Source organism: Trachurus trachurus (genome assembly GCF_905171665.1).
Source record: "Trachurus trachurus genome assembly, chromosome: 22".
Taxonomy (NCBI): domain Eukaryota; kingdom Metazoa; phylum Chordata; class Actinopteri; order Carangiformes; family Carangidae; genus Trachurus; species Trachurus trachurus.
Genome location: NC_139907.1, coordinates 4464113 through 4482704, shown reverse-complemented (window position 1 = coordinate 4482704; position 18592 = coordinate 4464113). Strand labels below are relative to the sequence as shown.

General features: G+C 38.3%; 2 protein-coding genes across 2 annotated transcripts; one reads left to right on the top strand and one right to left on the bottom strand.

Moving 5' to 3' along the window:
- Positions 1-2386: 2386 nt before the first annotated feature.
- Positions 2387-8675, bottom strand: LOC311006273 (exocyst complex component 3). The gene is made up of 11 exons (XM_083999040.1): positions 8562-8675; positions 6427-6868; positions 5355-5472; positions 5056-5157; positions 4861-4961; positions 4644-4745; positions 4416-4542; positions 4214-4318; positions 3967-4122; positions 3474-3595; positions 2387-3084 (listed from the first exon to the last, which is right to left on the bottom strand). The coding sequence occupies exons 1-11, from the start codon at positions 8671-8673 to the stop codon at positions 2925-2927; spliced, it is 1647 nt and encodes a 548-aa protein (XP_083855166.1). The 5' UTR covers positions 8674-8675; the 3' UTR covers positions 2387-2924.
- Positions 8676-11973: 3298 nt separating this feature from the next.
- On the top strand, positions 11974-16881 carry fam216a (family with sequence similarity 216 member A). The gene is made up of 7 exons (XM_083998848.1): positions 11974-12090; positions 12193-12221; positions 14012-14097; positions 14247-14373; positions 15483-15645; positions 16218-16291; positions 16450-16881. The coding sequence occupies exons 1-7, from the start codon at positions 12020-12022 to the stop codon at positions 16587-16589; spliced, it is 690 nt and encodes a 229-aa protein (XP_083854974.1). The 5' UTR covers positions 11974-12019; the 3' UTR covers positions 16590-16881.
- Positions 16882-18592: the final 1711 nt, after the last annotated feature.

Here is an 18592-nt window from a genome sequence, read left to right as displayed (position 1 = left end):
GTTGCTGTCTGGTGTGTAAAATATAATGTATAAAACGACTGGTGAGTGTTATAGCTGCTCTGTGAGTTTATAAGCTACAGTTCGGAATGATTTAATAAATCACGTTATGTATATGTTTTTGAGTGTTAGATTAAAAAAAATTGGGATTTTGGGGATTTTGTCTGTGCAATGTAAGGGAGAAGTCAAGCTTTATATTTTTACATGTTTTGTTATGTGATGTAATATAGAATATAAATGTAAATTAAATTTATAAATAAAGTTGGTGAAACCTCAGATGTTGTTGTGTTTAGACTTTGATTTACTAAAACTATATTCTACATTTTCCATTACATAGGCCTACTTGCCAACACTCCCGATTTACGCGGGAAGGAAACAAGTAAGATTGGGGGGGATATTTGTTGCAGTATCTGGCAACCCTGGCCTGCCTGCACGTATGAGGCAAGCCGGTGACATGACTCAGTCACTCAGGCAGTGATACGCCAAGTAGCGTTGATACTGTCGGTCTCCTGTCGCTGTCGATGTCCGCACGAGTGGATCTGTTGGTCCGAGCGGACGTGGCGGCGCGCATTCGGTTCCGGTGAAAAAAATCTCCCTATTTTTCACAACCCAATGTTGGCAAGTATGCCATTAAGGAAGGTGTTTTTAAATATACTTGTATATATTGCATATATTGCATATATTTGCATATATTTGGTTCATAACTAACCCCAGTTCTTCATACTTTCCAATCTCATCAGAAGAGAAATTAAACCTCTGATCTTCCACTTCAAACCCCATTCAGTTCCTCCATTCACCGACATCTAATCGGACAATTCTGGGAAACCATAACTTTCATCAGGGAAAGCGGGACATGTCCCTATTGACCCAAGGTGTTTCAGGTTTATTATTTTAAGTATAATTGCAGCTGTTGGCATTCCTGGCGGTGGGGGGAAGGATGTGGGTGTGCAGAGGACACGTGTTTCTTCCCTAAAGTCTGTGTTTGAGTATCAGTCGAAAAGAAAGGATATGTTTGGGAAGACGGAGGCAACAGCTCCAAGTTCCTGTTTGGAGGGAGTGAGAGTCATTGAAGCCGCTGACAATAAACTCTTAACGATTGATAACCTGGATAAACTGTTAGCCAGAGGCTGAATCCTAAATCCCATTGACTTTATAAGTGAATTTTTCCTTCAGCATCACCATCAAGTTGTCATTTGTATAAAATGTCTTGACTACTACTAGATGTTAATTCCATGTTAATTTTGTCAAGACATTCATGGTGGCTACCACTGTACTCGGAGGCTGAATCCCAACAACTCTTCAACTGTTCCTGTAACATAAACATGAGGTTTTGTTTTTCAGTGAACAGTTTGCAAGGAGTATTTTTTGCAGACATAATGTTCCCCAGAGGACAAATGGAAATAACTGTTATTTACCACAATCATCAGATCAAAATTACTTTGTTTAAGTTTAGCTAGCTAGCTTCTGTAGCTAATTGTTACTGTGCTAAATAGCAAACATTAGCAGGCTAATGTACCAAACATGCAGAACTTAGTAAACATTTGCCTGATTGCATTTATGGTTAAATAAGACAATAGTACAATTAGATATTAAAAAAAATAAAAAAAATAGCAACGGGTAGGGAGATTGCACAGATTGCAATATTTCTTTGTTGGATATGGTGGATCCTTGTAATTTTAGATACATAGTCAAACATATAGCCAAATATGGGCTTTTAGCAGCAAAGCCGATAATCAAAGGTTTTTAATTGTGGAATTTTAACAATAAGTGCCTGTTGCTTATGAAACATGCTATTGGATCATGTTTTTGTTGTAACTTTGGAGAGTACATATGAAATATTTTATCTGTAGACAGCTTTAGCAATGACACAACTCCACTTTTAAAGGATTGTTTGTGAAGCTGGGATGATTACTCACCAAGTCCTGTTGCAATGAGACAATGTTAAGTCTCCATCTAGTGGACCAGTGACACAATGGATACACAAAAAATACACAAACAAGAATTTTATTCTTGAAAGTAAGAAAAGCACAGACTTTCTTTACAGTACATCTGATGAGAGCTTATAAACACTTAAGATGTACAACAAATCTCATAAAAACTGAAGTAGTTCAAGTGTAATTCAGATTTGTTGCTTTTTACAGTAAAAACTGATTTAAACGAATGACTGCAGCTTAAAGAAGACAAACTGTACATCCGCTTAAATAAATATGTTTTAAAAAATATAAATAATACGACAACATTAAAAACTCTTACCTACCTAACTTTGTTAGGTTTACAACTATAGGTTGAAATCCGGTGATGTCAACGAACTTAAACCAAACAAAAACTTGAACATGTAAACATCTATAGGCTATACCTCATTAGTATATTGACATATTTACAGTTCTTTTAAAACTATAACTTCACATCACACATCAGCCTCATGAATAAGGACAATATTGCAATGCAGTGATCTGGGTAACACAGAATAGGATTCTTCTTGTTACAGTAACACAACAAATGAGGACATTTTGGCAAACAAGACATAAATATGATGTTTACCTTTCCTGAAATGACAGCAATGAAAAAAGTGATATTTTCATGCATAGACTTTGGCAAAAACTGTGTCCTCACCGGAGGCGGCCCCGGTTCGAATCCCGCGTCGGGCAGCCCTTTCCTGCATGTCATTCCCCCTCTCTCTGCCTCCCTCTTTCCTGTCTATCTCTACTGATCTATCAAATAAAGGCAAAAAAAAAGCCAAAAATATACTTTAAAAAAATGCATGAGACCTCTTGAAACTCGTCTGCTTCTCTTTATCTGCATCAAAAGATCTAAGAACTGAGAAGAACCAGACACGACTGAACCGACCAGAAACGTTCATGAACAGACTAAGTCTTGTAAACATTTTAAACTAGGTTGCCATCATCCTTTGTGGAGCTCCTGAATCTTCATGAGGCTCCGAGGCAACAGCACAACCAGGCCTTGGGCTGACGGTCGGGATCAGGTCTGGGCTGAAGGTCAGGAGGAAGGGCATCCAGCACCTGTTGGACCTGTCGTTTGGAGAAACCTTTCCATCTCAGCAGAGTCGGCAGCAGCTCCATGTCCTCGCTGCAGGTGAGGACAAACACAAGTTAGAGGAGATGGACTTATACCTTCACAGTATTCTGATATTTTCATTCATTGCCTGCGTCATCTCTATGGAAACATTATCATTTAATGATATATTATATTTGTGTTTTGATTTGTTTGTTTTTATTTGTCCTTATTGATTAATAAGATGCAGTTCCTCTAATGGCCACTTGGGGGGGGTGACCCAACAGGAAACCAGAGGAAAGACAGAAAGTCAACAAAAAGTAGAACTTTTCCAAAGAAGCTGGAAAATCCTGTTCACACATTGGACATTGGACATTGGACATGAAATTAAATTACTTTAATGTTATTATTCCATAATCTAAATGGAGCCAAAGCCACAGCAGGTATAGGAAGCAGGAGTTTACCTCATTTTGAGGCAGTGTTGCTGCATTGCTGCACCTTCGAGCTTCAGCGACTCGATGTCGTCGCACTTCAATATCTCTACAACCTTCAGCAGCAAGAGATCCCTCTGCTGGACACCAGGAGCCTGACACAACACAACAAGTTGCTTGTAAATGGGTAGAACAAGAACAAGACGTCCCTTTGATAACAATTATTTTAAGCAACACTGTGCAACTAGGTATTTTCCCTTAAAAGGACCGTTTCAAAATCATCTTGATGTTTAATTTCCTTACAAAAGGGAGAAAGACTCCCTGTGACACAGCGCCCCCTGCTGGCCTGGTCTTGCACTATTGCCAGAACATGTTGCTTTACAGCAATACATTGGACAGCAGCATCAACAACTATGGCCTAGTTGTAAGAAGCTGAAGCTAACTAGCTCACTCAGCTCAGTGAGAGTTCAGAGAAAGGCCAGTTAGCTTCCCCAGGGGGCTTTTATACCAAGACCATTGCTCTCACCAGGTCTGAGATGATGCTGTGGAGAAGCTTGGCGTCTTCAGTGACTGCGTCTGCAATGTCAGGACTCCAGCTCTTTTTCAGTTTGCTCTGGCTCCTTCGGACAAGATGTTTGATGTAAGTATGATCGATGACCTTGTAGGCCTCCTCCATCACTCTCTGAGAGACACAAAGACAGACCCAGTTACAGCGTCAATTAAAACATTAATCTAAACGTTTTTAATACTTGACAGCTGTGGGACCTCCTCACCTTCTGTTCGTCCATCCCATAGTGCAGTCTGGGGAAATACTTCTCGAGTGCAGGGTACGGGAGGAACTGCTTGTTATTAGACTTGAAGTACTTCTTCAAGTGGCTCTACGGGATGGGAACACAATGTGTACAATGTAATGCAACATGCTTCTATTTAAAATGTTAAGAAGACACTGTATTTGTGATTGAGTTGAATGTCTACCTCTGCAAGGTTGGTGATGATGTCCCTCAGTAGACTCAAGGCAGAGTCCTCCATCTTTCTAAGCGTTACTACCATTTCATTCAGAACTGATTCTCTGATGCCTCTGCCTTTTGTCTGCACGAAGAACCTGAGCACAAAATAACTTTATAAACCTTGTTTGCATAGAAAATATTCTGAATAAAACCGAATAAGTAAATGTCAAAAAGACAAAATTGCACAAAGTCTTACTTGAGTTCTTTACAGGTTTTCAGAGTCTTGAGGAAACAGATCGTCTCTGGTTTTTCCATTTTAGCTTTTGTCTCCAGAGTCTCAGTCTGCTCGGAGGCATACCTACAAAAACCAAAGAGATAATGTCAATTACATAATGTTACATGTTGAGTTTGATTGATGATGCGTGTTCAGTACAAAACAAAGGCAGATTTACAGGTGATGTAGAGACACTCACCTCTTCAGGAACATCAGCAGCTCTTCGAAACAAACTTTTTGCACTTGATCCGATAGTTCTGAAGAGATTTCTGCCGCTGTCGTATCCATGGCAGTAACACACTGAGGTAGAGACAAACAGAAATGTTAACTCCATAATAACAACAGGACCGAAACAAAGGTTGATCACAGTTACACCACAAACTCCAATTGGTACCTGAATAATGTCCACGTAAAGTCTGACATAAGATTCGTCACAGTTACAAGGACCTTTGATGTCGTTCTGGAGGATGCTCATCAGAGACTTCCTGACATCTTTCTGTGGACAGAAACACAAAATATAAAGTACAGACGTCCATTAGGTCTGGGATTCTGCAAGAGACATCAACAACAGAAAAGTCAACAAACCGTTATCACTTTTTACTGTAAAGGTGCTTTGCATGTATTTCCTTATGGGTCATGAAGCATGAAGTAGGCCTAACTCTGATAATGTCAGAGTTAGCTTAGTGTTGTCACCTGAACATTTTCCAGCAGCTTCTCTTTTGCTTTCACTTCCCACTCCTTGATCCGCAGGACATCGACTTTTTGGGCAGGCTTTATTTCCTCAAGGTCGGGATGATCAAGCAGCTCTGAACTGGGAAAGTACCACAGAAGCAAAGATCGTCAATATCATACGGAGCAGCCACATGTGTCACATCTGTAGCTACTTAATATCCTACATTTAAGAACCTGTGGAAATGTTATGTAGCATTCAAATGGAAAAATATACATGCAATGTGATAGTTACTGTTTGCAACAATCATGCATAAAGCAATAAACACCGGTTCATGTTCAAAAACCTTCATTATAATGTATCAATCAAACCTGTCTCCCAATTGAAACCCAATGTTACTGACAATTTAGCAAGCTTTAGCTTAGCTTAGCTTAGTTTAGCTTAGCTTAGTTTAGCCTAGCTTATCTTAGCTTAACTAAGTTTTAGAAGCAGTTAGTGTGGCTGCTCCCAAAAAGCAACAAAATCTTCCTATTTATTTTTTACTTTTTAATGATTTTGTTTGTTAAACCCTAACCCCTAACCCTAACCCTAACCCCAATCGGGAACTGCCCATTGGTCCAACCTCCCATTGGTTTGATCTCCCGTTACTCCGACAAAATACCCATTGGTCCGACCTCCCATTAGTTCGAACTCTCATTACTCCGATTGTCGGATCAATGGGAGTTCGAACCAGTGAGAGGTCGAACTAATGGGAGGTCGGACCAATGCCGTGGACCCACCCAATCAACCAAAGTCTAAAATTTCTTTTTTATAGCTTTTATAGTTACTTTCTGGAGTGAACAACGAAATAGTAAAGAAATGTATCCAATTTTCAATCCAGATTGAATATGAGTAATTTTATTAGAGTTAGGGTTGAGTTAGACTGAGTCGTTGTAGATGTATCCCCTTGTTTGGTATGCCAAGCTATGCTAACTGTTTGCTAGCAGAAAGTTACAGTAATGTTTTTCTTTAAAGATAAATAAGTGGTATCAAATCTCTCATATAAGAGATTGAGAGAGTTCCAGCACAGGTGAGAGAGCAGGTATTGACAGGTACCTCAGGTAAACATGTTGGACCCAGACCATGACCGCAAAGGTGCTTTTGACCGAGGTGGTGCGATTGAGGAGATCATCCATGTGGTCAAACGTCTGACGATGGTAGCAATCGATCAGACATCCCATCAGCCCCTTGGTCGCCAACACAGGGCTGAGCTTCACCAGCTGGTAGAGAACCGTTTCCTTCACCTGGTCCAGGTGTTTGGGAAGGTTCTGGTCCAGGAGTGTCGGCGGCTTTGGGAAGTGCAAGGACACAGATTTCTGTATGAGGTCGATGACGGCGCTCGTGTTCAGGGACTGAAGTCTTGACTCGGACTCAGATTGAACCATGCAGCAGCAGCCGTCCTCGAAGACGTCGGGGAGGTCCACACCCAGAAGTCCTGCCAGCTCCTTGTGGGTGTTGAAGGAGTTCTGGGCCAGAGGGTTGTCGATTTGGACAAAATCTGTGTGAGAGAGGGAGATTTTAAGATTTTAGCAAATATGAAATACAAATAGATTGGGTAACACTTTATAATAAGTAGCCTACACACTATAAAGCATTAGTTAAGCATAAATAAATACTGAATTCTTCATTTATAACGCATGAATACTCATTAGTAGCCTATGTAGTTTACGTAAAGTTAGTGCTTATCAATGATGAGTAAAACACTGTGTTTATAAACCACATATTAATGAATATTCATGTGTTATAAATGATTAATTCAGTATCTAATGCTTCTTCTTGCTGGTTGTACTGTGTGTTGTTTATTGTAAAATGCACTGAAACAGCCTTGATGCCTCAGACCAGGTGCTTTTTTTTTTCTTTTTTTTTCTTGGCTGGCTTCTCTACTGTTGTGTGGAGCATGCGCACATGGCACTGTCCAGTTTCAGCCAGTTTAAGGAGTATACAGGCAGAGGAAAACCAGTTTCCAATAGCATTATCTGAGTCTTTTAGTCAAATCTGGAGAAGTCCAGTCTTAGTCGGACTAAAATGTGTTTACATGCACTTTAGATGTCCAGTTATAGAGGGATTAAAGTTTTTTTCAACTGTCATGTAAACATACTGAGTGACAAGTTGGGAGTGTTTTCATTCCACCCAGCATGTCTGTGTAATGTTAATGGGTGTGGCAGTGGGGATTTCCCACACACCTGCACCGCATTTTTACAATGCAGGACAAATACTGAGGTCATTTGGCGCCAAATGTTTTCTACTATTGATCTTTCCTGTGTGCCTCGGGACTTCAGAGCCTGCCTCAGCCTCACCCACTACATTCCCCTTTATTACTCATCAGTACAGTGCCAAGCTGCATCCTCCCACACACTCGACCCTTGATTTCTCATTAAACCTGGCTACAAACCCGCCTCTACATCCAGTCTCTAGTCGCTTTATTGTCATTCATTATTGCAGTTTTTACTCTTTACTCTTTGATGAAATCTACAGTAAACTTTTTTCTTTGCCAAACAGTTTTTTTTTGTTTTTTGCCTTCAGTCACAGGGAAGCAGAAAAAAAAACAGGTTGATCGGGCTGTGATGTGATGCTGAGGTGTGAGTTTACATAAAACAAGCACATTGTCACACGTTTCTCTTCACATTACATTACATTACATCATTGGCTCATTCAGGAGGAGAATGTGCGGCCAAAACTTCATTATGAAGCACAACAATAAAACGAGAGTGTGTTGCCGGGCGGAATAAAAGGAAACATTTGTGGTATTTTTACACCGGTTGTTTGACCTGGTTTGACTTTGTCTCTGCTTCATTTTGATTGAAACCAGAGCAGCTCAGTTTTTAGTTTGTACATGGCATAACATATCTGGGGTTTTTTTTTTTAGGTTTTAGAGAAGTGAGAGAGGTGCCCACACACACACACACCCACACAAACACACACACACACACACACACACACACACACACACACACACACACACACACACACACACACACACACACACACACACACACAAGGACATGGCTCAAAACCCGATTTCCCGATTACAAGCCACAAAGTGCAGTCAGTTTTTAATCTATATAAAGGGCCATTCCACTACAGACATTATCTCAAGGCACTTTCCAAATAATGAATAGAGGAAGATGAATATCTACAGCCCATAACAACCACAAATCAGAGCCATGGTAACAGCAGCAGGGCAGACTCACCATCGTGCACACTGTTGTTGTTCTCCGTGATTAGAGGAGTCTTGCCGTCGCTCCTCTGCTCTGTATTCCCTGTATTCCTTCTTTCAAAGAATTTCCTCACGTTTCGTGGCATTGTGTTTCGTGGCATTGTGTCTGTCTGTTCACGGCTCGCTGCAGCTGCTCTGAGCTCTGTCCGACTCAGCACCGGGACTTATAAAGACAGATATGGGGGTTTCCTCTGCCTGGCTGCTCCTCTTTACTTTCACTTTCCACTTGGGCTCTGCCTGCCAAATAGAAGGATGACCTCATGCGCATTAATAATGGACAACTAACTTTCACTGCAGCTAAAGACATGAACAATATCTACCTAAAAGTGGTCACAGAAATACAGAAATATATTTGTTTTTAGTATTGTTGCTCAAAAGTGCAGACATTTTCTTTGGACCTCACTCTCGCTTCACTTTTTTGGAAACGTGAGCTGCACTGGTGAAACTGTAGTAGTGTCAGTAACATAGTGTATAATATGAGTTGTACTGTAACCATTTCCTGGAAATAGATAGAGTTTGTTTTGTCTCTGGTGCTGCAGTTTAAATGCAAATTGGTGTGATGACAAGACAACTTTCAAGTGCATCACATGTCATTTACATTTTGGATTTTCACTTGGTCATAAAGATGAATGATAGATTGATTTGATAATGATGCAACTTTGTTATAAATGACGAGCTGGTGAACACAGTGGAGCAGCTAAAACGATATTTTTGGTACCACTTTATTATAACACTGTTTTGCACAAGTGGTTCACAATAAAAAATAAAATGAAATACATCTTTAAAAAGTCTCATTTTAAAGTGTAAAACTGACAACAATGAGTCACTATCAATTTATAAACAGTCATAAGTCATTGATCAGATTAACGAGTAGTAAACATTACTTTGATCTTGCCCAATAGTGAGCCTCCATCCACTTTTATAACCTGTTAATAATTGTTTATTTGTAATTTCCCTACAAAACCAACTGTTATCTGTGCAATGTCCTATTTTGTTGAATCTCCCAAATGAGAAACTGTATTTTTTAGATTTTTTATCCTCTGGGATAATCTAGGACAGATTTGAAAAATGAAAGTCTCGTGGTTTTTTCCATCGTGACTGTTGTTTAAGATGCAGAAGACGTTGTGTTTCCCTCCCTGAGGTGAAGTAAAGAACAGTTGTGATCTTTCATCTGTGAAAACTTTTCTAACTCTGCACAACACACTGCTACACAGCTGATCACTGGAGCTTTATTTTGAAGGCCTCCACTCCAATGCATTCACCTATCAGCAGTTTTACAACGTATCTACTGTGTTTTATTGATCCAGTGATAATGGGATCAACTTTGACCCTCACTGAGCCACAGGAAACACCAAAATAAAAAGGGACATTTTCCCTGTAGGTAATATGTCTTATGCAGTATATTTTCTATAATATGTGTGTGTTTGTATTTAAAATACACACTGAATCATGGTAATCTAGTGCAGGTAGCTGAGTAGGAGTCAGCGTTCACCTGTGTCTGCATGCACCTGTGTATAATTAACCATTGAATACAAACATGCCACAGCCGTGAGTCACACTGAGAAAACTATTTTCAAATGAAAACACTTACACTTGTTTGCCCACAGTGAACAAATCACATTCAGTGCTGCAACTATCACGTAGAGACCTTTTATTCGGTTATTATAAGATAAAACAACATGATAATAATAATAATAATAATGATAATAATGATTACAATAGTAGACATTTTAAAACATCTTAGGTCATCTTATGATGATGCACATTTGCTGTGTGTGTAGTTTGTGTGTGTTGTTGTGGTTGCTCCACATAAATTCCCCTTATACAAACAAAACACAGGGGCATTCCTGCAGCGTTACAGAGAAATATCAATTATTCAGTGGGATATTCCCTTCAATCCCAACAAACCGACAAAGCGCCAGAGGCAAAGTTTGTGTTGAGTATGATGCAATAAGCAGGAACGTCATGGATTCAAAGTCTGATTGGTCAAAGTGAGTGGAGCTCGAATTCAAAACAACCACTCAGAGGGTTTTAAACCCCGAGGTTGGCCGAGGACACAAAGACATCCCACATCCAATAATGTGCATGACGACAGCTGACTCCAGCTTTAAGTATCAGTTTTATTCCAGTTATGTTTTTCAGGAAAAAGCAGCTTGAAATCTGAGATTTACTTTATGTGAACATGTTGCATTCAAACTTTATCATCCAGGGTTTAGATTCACCTCCACACAGCTGTTACATGTGCAGTTACAGTGCATTTAATCAGAGCAATGAAAGGGTTAATTATGTAGCAGTGACAGATAATTAGGGACGTGTGTGTGCATGTGTGCATGAAACTGACAACAGCTTCATTAACAAAAAATAAAATAGCCCATATAGTCAGTTTCATTAAAATCAAACTTTATTTTTTTAGGTACGGTGGCCCTGAGGGCTCAAAACACTGCAAAGACGCAAATGTGCAATTAATTCAAAATCTCACAACACAACAGGAAGTGTTTTTGGGGTGTCAATAAAGTGACGGACCAGGCTGGGGCGCTATCTGTAAGTGAGGGTTGACAATAAACTGAGTTTGTTTGGGTTTATTAAAACGTCAGTATCACATGACTCACATGTTGTTGATCATATGTGCAGAGACACTTTCTGTCTTTGTTTTTTTTATGTTTAGCATATTTGGTCTTTGCATGTGTTTTCTTCTGTTGCTGTGAGTTGAGCCCTCAGGGCCACCGTAGAGTTCACATAACACACAGGCAGGAGATGAACCCAGATTTAAAATCATCATGCATTGAATTTTTATCATATTTTCCAGCAGTGGAGTGGGTGGAGACCAAGACAGAGCCAAAAACAAAGAGTGAACATAGTTATAAATGCAGGATTTTATACTAAAACACTTTATATTCTATGTAATGAACTCTCTTAATCATCACACACACAAAAAATCTAAGTTAAAAGATGTTAAGCTTCACAAATCTGTTTTTTAATTGTGCAATAGAGGAGCGGATTTAATGTGATCAAGTGGCCTATTAGAAGGTGATTAACACAAAACTATTTAGTCACTGTGCTTGTTTATTTTACAGGCCTGCTTTTCCTGTTCAGGGACAAAAGGACCGTTAATCCAGTTTCACATACAGCTAACGGTTACTTACATTCATGTTTGTCATATTAACTCTGGAGAATTTAAAATAACATCACACAAAGACCATGCAAAACTCCTACAGTAATTAAGGTGTTGAACTCGTGTTGTTAAAGTTTCTTGTTTCCCTCCAGTGACCCAGCTGCAGCTTCATGAGACGTTCATGGACACTCCCACTGACCTCTAAGGTCGTGAGTGAGATCAGACGACCTCTTCGCTTCAATTATCTGGACCGACTCGGAGTGGACGGACGCACTCGTCTGAACGAAGGATCTCTGAGTTCTTGTTGCGTCTTCTTCATCATGAAGAAACAGGTGACATTTGCAGAGAGTCGGACGATGGAGCGGCTGCATGGACACAAAGCTCCACCAAGGTAAATACTGTATGTTTATAGAACTATTCTCCTCTCATTATCTGTTTTAACCCATGAGCTTAATGAGGTTAATTAACTTTAATGTTTGTTTCTCTGTTGCAGGAGAGTTGGGATGGATGAGTCATCGTTGGGTAAGTAACAGTCTTTTATTCAGCACTAATATTAAAACTGAAAGCAGGCGCTGTACAGCAAAAACCCACAATGTGCTGAATAATAAGAAGAAACAGTATAGTCATTGTTTCCTGTGTATCTTGTGCATACTTCACTGTCTTTACCCCGGCTCAGATTTCAGATGCACGCACACTATCACACTATTTCCTGTGTTTAATAATGAACACAACAAGCCCAGTGTCCGTGTCCGTGCTGCTGTGAAAGCTGAGCAGCAGCAGGTTTGGTTTTAATAACGTTGGTGGAAAAGAGACGAGGAAACCAAACACACCTGAACCTGAACCTGAGTCACACCTGACAAGTCACGGGAGGAAAGTTTACACGTGCTCGTCTTAATTAGAGAGAGAGAGTTGGTTTAACAAAACAACACATTTCACACTGCAAAAACTCTCTTTCCAAGAATATTTGTCTTATTTCTTGTCAAAATGTCTCATTTCTAGTCAAAACTAAACTCTTTCCACTTAAAATAAGACTCATCGCCTAAAAATGAACTTGTTGTTAGATAATTTTCACTTGTTTCAAACAAATTTCCACTTGAAATAAGTAGAAAAATCTGCCAGTGGAAGCAAGTTTTTTGTGCTTGTAATAAGGAAGAAAAACTTGCCCAACTATCAGATTATTATATATAAGTGAAAATATGCTTGAAAGAAGAAAAAAGTGTCTAAAAACAAGCTACTTTTTATGTGATGGGTCTTAATTTAATTATAATGAGATTGTTTTGACTGGAAATTAGACAAATATTTTATGCACCAGTCAAAGGTGACGTTTTAGACCGGAAAATAACTTTTACATTTATGTTTTTATCCCCTTTTATCACTAGTTAAACACTTTTTTTTAATATCACGGGCCTTTAAAGAGTTATAACTTGAAAAAAATATGAAAATTATGTTTTCAGCTCCTTTGGGTGCTATAGTCTTCTAATGGAGACAGCTCATCACTGAGGAAGTCACTTTGTTGTTTGTTTGCTTTACTGGTATCTGGGCTCGTATCTGGGCTCGTGGCCCAATTCTTGAAAAACGTGTGCTAAAGTATCCTCTAGGGGGCCAAAACTTGTGCAAAAGTGCCCTCTAGGAGCCAAAACGCATGTTAAAGTGCCCTCTAGGAGCCAAAATTTGTGCTAAAGTACCCTCTTAGGAGCCAAAATTTGTGCTAAAGTGGCCTCTAGGAGCCAAAACGCGTGTTAAAGTGCCCTCTAGGAGCCAAATCGCATGTTAAAGTGCCCTCTAGGAGCCAAATCGCATGTTAAAGTGCCCTCTAGGAGCCAAAACTTGTGCTAAAGTGCCTTCTTGGGAGCCAAAACGTGTGTTAAAGTGCCTTCTTAGGAGCCAAAACGCGTCCTCTTCATTGGCGAGGACACGCTATATGTGCCCTGTTTTTTCCTTTTCACCCCTGCCCTTCAAAAAGTTTGTGCATGCACGCCACTGATCGGTTCACCGGGAAAAGGGGAAATTATGAGTTGCATTGCAGTTAATGAAGAAGAAGAAGAAGAAGAAGTAGAAAAAGAAGAAGAGGAACTGATACATTAATTGGAATTTTTTCTTGGGCACACAAAATAAAAAATGACATAATACAATGTATATCTCGGTAAAAAGAAGAATGACATCATTTGCAGTGATTGCAGAGAATCACCTGTTGCATAGTTTGTAGTTTATATAGTTGTTGTTGTTCTCTCATATTGTACAGTTGACCTGTTCACACCAACATGCTTTTCTCTAAACATAATGTAACATAAACTCTTTCTCTGCATTAAAAGACGTCAACAGATCATCGACAGCAGGAGTCGAACATGTGACAGTGATAGAAATCCCTAAAACCATGACTGAAGCTCCGTTCCTGAAGGTAACACTGCTGCAACAGGTTTATTCACCTTTGACCTCTTTTTTGAAGTGTAACTCACCTTCTGTATGAACCTATTTGACACGAGTGAAAGGATACAACACAATGGTGTGGATTTCAGCAGTGAAACCTGAGCTGTGTTTGTCCCTCAGCACGCGACACTGACACCGGGTCAGAGGGAGTATCTGTACTCCATCGCCGCCTCCTACAGCACCGCACACGTACGCAACGTCATCACGCAACACTACATGAACGTGCTGCACAGACGCATACGAGCAGGTGAGAAAGAGGTTCATTCAAGAAGGGTTGTATTTCTATTAAAGCTCCTTCAGAATAAAGGTAGATGTTTGTGTTAAAGCTCCATACAGTATAGATGTCTGTAACATCTACCTTTATTCTGAAGGAGCTTTAATTTAGAGCTCCTTCAGAATAAAGGTAGATGTTGTATTAAAGCTCCTTCAGAATAAAGGTAGATGTTTGTGTTAAAGCTCCTTCAGAATAAAGGTAGATGTTTGTGTTAAAGCTCCTTCAGAATAAAGGTAGATGTTTGTATTAAAGCTCCTTCAAAATAAAGGTAGATGTTTGTGTTAAAGCTCCTTCAGAATAAAGGTAGATGTTTGTATTAAAGCTCCTTCAGAATAAAGGTAGATGTTTGTATTAAAGCTCCTTCAGAATAAAGGTAGATGTTTGTATTAAAGCTCCTTCAAAATAAAGGTAGATGTTTGTGTTAAAGCTCCTTCAAAATAAAGGTAGATGTTTGTATTAAAGCTCCTTCAAAATAAAGGTAGATGTTTGCATTAAAGCTCCTTCAGAATAAAGGTAGATGTTTGTGTTAAAGCTCCTTCAAAATAAAGGTAGACGTTTGTATTAAAGCTCCTTCAGAATAAAGGTAGATGTTTGTGTTAAAGCTCCTTCAGAATAAAGGTAGATGTTTGTGTTAAAGCTCCTTCAAAATAAAGGTAGATGTTTGTATTAAAGCTCCTTCAAAATAAAGGTAGATGTTTGTGTTAAAGCTCCTTCAAAATAAAGGTAGATGTTTGTGTTAAAGATCCTTCAAAATAAAGGTAGATGTTTGTGTTAAAGATCCTTCAAAATAAAGGTAGATGTTTGTATTAAAGCTTCCTGTCACAACAAAGCAGTCACCCAAAGCCCCGCCCACCTACACTTGCAGGATTTGGTTTCTCTGAGTGTTTTATTCTGAAATCTGCTCTATTTTTTTTATTGGACCACTCAGAAAACAAGTCAGCCAATCAGAAGAGAGGCTCAGAGCCTCCTCCTCTCTTCTGATTGGCTGACACCAACCTTGATCAGACATTGTTCTGCTGCTATTTCTGTGAGCTTTTAACACAGTTTTAACACAGTTGTGTTTATTTTGGCTCTGATTGAAGGATACGACTGCGACAAAGACGACCTTGTTGTGACTTCACCTGAGAGCGAGAGAGAAAAACCTCCATCGAAAACACACAAATCACACGTTTCCTCCAAAGCAAAACACAAGGGGAAGACGAATACGGCTGCAAGGCCTCATGGGAAATCAAACAGACAAGCCAGGTGGGACACAAGCTATGAAATGAGCTGGTTATTATAGATATAAAATAATGGATGTTATGGTACACTGCAAAAACTCAAAATCATACTAAGAATATTTGTCTTATTTCTAGTCAAAATGTCATTTCTAGTCGAAACCAATCTAATTATACTTAAAAATAAGACTCATCACATAAAAAGTAGCTTGTTTTTAGACAAATTTTACTTCTTTCAAGCAGATTTTCACTTGAAATAAGTAGAAAAATCTGATACTGGAGCATGTTTTTCTCTCTTATTACAAGCACAAAAACTTGCTTTCACTGGCAGATTTTTATACTTATTTCAAGTGAATTGAAACAAGTGGAAATTATTTAAAAACAAGTAAATTTTTAGCTGATGAGTCTTATTTTAAGTGGAGAGAGATTAGTTTTGACTAGAAATTAGACATTTTGACAAGAAAAAGGACAAATATTCTTGGAAAGATTTTGAGTTTTTGCAGTGTATGATGCAATGTATATTATCTATATTAAATCAATTGACATCATAATTATACATTAATATGTGTATTATGTATAATTATGATGTAAATCTTCCAGCTCATCAGCTTCTAAACAGGAGAAGATGAAGAAACGCACGACTTCACCCAAACTGAGGAGGAAAAGTCCAAGAAGTAAGTTAAGAAGCAGCTCGTCATCCTGCAGACAAACCTCTGTGAAATCTGTTTAATTTAAACCTTTAAACATTTATTTTTAATCGTAACATTTGTTTAGGAACTTCTCTAAATAGAATTAACGTTGTCTTATGTTTTGGTTTGTTGCTTTTCACCAGGATCTAGGATCAGTCTGCTGGAGGAGGAGGAGGAGGAGGAGGAGGAGGAGGAGGATGAAGGAGTGGTCGACTCCCTCAACGACTGTCTGAGTTCACTCTTCATGGGAGAATGGGATGATGATGCCTTCACTGACCGATGACAACAATGGGTTTTTTTTATGTTGTGTTTATAAAAGCTGCCTGGACGATCTCCGGTGTTATGTTAAATTCATATATAGAGCTTTAAATCTACATGTTATTTATACATTTGTTCAAACTTCTGTCCATTCATTTTTATTCTGCTGTTTATTCAGTTTCAGATTCTGTTTTCATGATAATTTTACGATATTCTTGAATATTTAATGATTTATGGTTCATGCATTTGATGAATAATGTGAGGCTGCATCATCTTTACTGGTTTCCACTGAAATCTTTGAATGTATATTTGTTATAACTTTATTCAGTTGCATTATATGACATTTAAAAAAATATGAAGTCTTTTGATTTTGGGATTTTATATTTCCTTTCCTGTTTTACTTAGTCTCATTTAGTCAAGATCAACACATCTTTGTATATATGTAATCAATATAGGCTATTATCATGTGTGTGTATATTTATTTTTGGTTTGTCAGGCTGATTGCTGATGATCTATCAATACATTTCATTAAAATAAACATTATAATGAAGTTCAGCCTGTGTGAAAGTGTCGTCAAGATAGAGATCAACAGGATCAGGTTAGTTACAGGGTGTAGATGTCAGTTTGAGTTTAGCGCCCTCCAGTGTCCGAGAGAGAGAAGAAAAAAACTTTGAAGGTTTAATTTCCAGGAAGTCACGTGTTCATTGTTTTCAGGAATCTTGTCACTGCTTCAACTCGGAAAAAATGTCACATGAACTTTTCTTTTTGCCACAAGTTGAACCACATAAACCAGCAGCTTCCACATCAAATAGAAACAGTTTGTTTTTACTGAGGCTGATTTTAGCTTCATGGAAATAGAAAAATGTTTCTTTCTTTTTTTTGAGAGAGACTCTGATTCCTGCCTTTACTTCATATAAATAATGAGATTAAATATAATATTTTCCTGTTTTAATCAAAAAGCTCCTCTTTTAGTGTCTCTACATTGGTTCAATGTTTGTTTTAGCATTGCTTTTAAGATGTTATTAATGAATTCTTCTATTACTTCTCTTCATGTCCTGGTGCCAGATTATATTTCTGGCCTTTTAACCTCATATGAACCTCAATGTACAAAGTTTTCACTGTTTGAGCCCCAAAAAGCTCTGGAATGATCTGCCTGAAGAAATACAGCTGTCTGAGTCAGTGTCTTCTTTTAAATCTCATATTAAAACATTTATTTTTCGTAAAGCACTTCCTGATTCTAGCTGAGCTGCATGTTTCTTTGTCTTTTGAACTCTTATCCTAATCTTCTATTTTAAGCACTTTGTACGTCTGTTTGATAAGTGCTCTATAAATAAAGTTTATTATTATTATTACACTAAATATAAAGTACATCAATGAACTAATATACATTTTTTTTATCATCTGAAGATTTTCTTTCTTTCAGTTTCAACTTCCTGCTTCAAATCTGTCTGGATTTCAGGAAGTCGATGACCTGAGTCTCTGGAGACTTTAATAAAACCTCCGTCATCATCTCACCACAACTAAACTCTGCAGCTTTGTTTGTGTAATGTACCTTTAAGATGATGTCACTTATCAGATAAAATATCAGCTTTTATTTTAGCCTTTTACACAAACTGCAGTTTCGCTTCTCTGTATTCATGCACTGGAAAGAAGTTTAGAAAACTTACCAATTATTTAAATTAACATAATAAGCAAATTTAATATCAACTACTTGTTGTGAGCTCTGCCAGTTTCAGTTTCTCTCTATGATTTGATCCTCTGTTGTTATATTATTTCCTGCTGGATTTCATTTTATTGTTTGAACTCTTATCCTAACCTTCTATTTTAAGCACTTTGTACGTCTGTTTGATAAGTGCTCTATAAATAAAGTTTATTATTATAAAAATCACATTACACTAAATATAAACTACATCAATGTGCTATTTAATGAACTAATATCATTTGAAGATTTTCTTTCTTTCAGTTTCAACTTCCTGCTTCAAATCTGTCTGGATTTCAGGAAGTCGATGACCTGAGTCTCAGGAGACT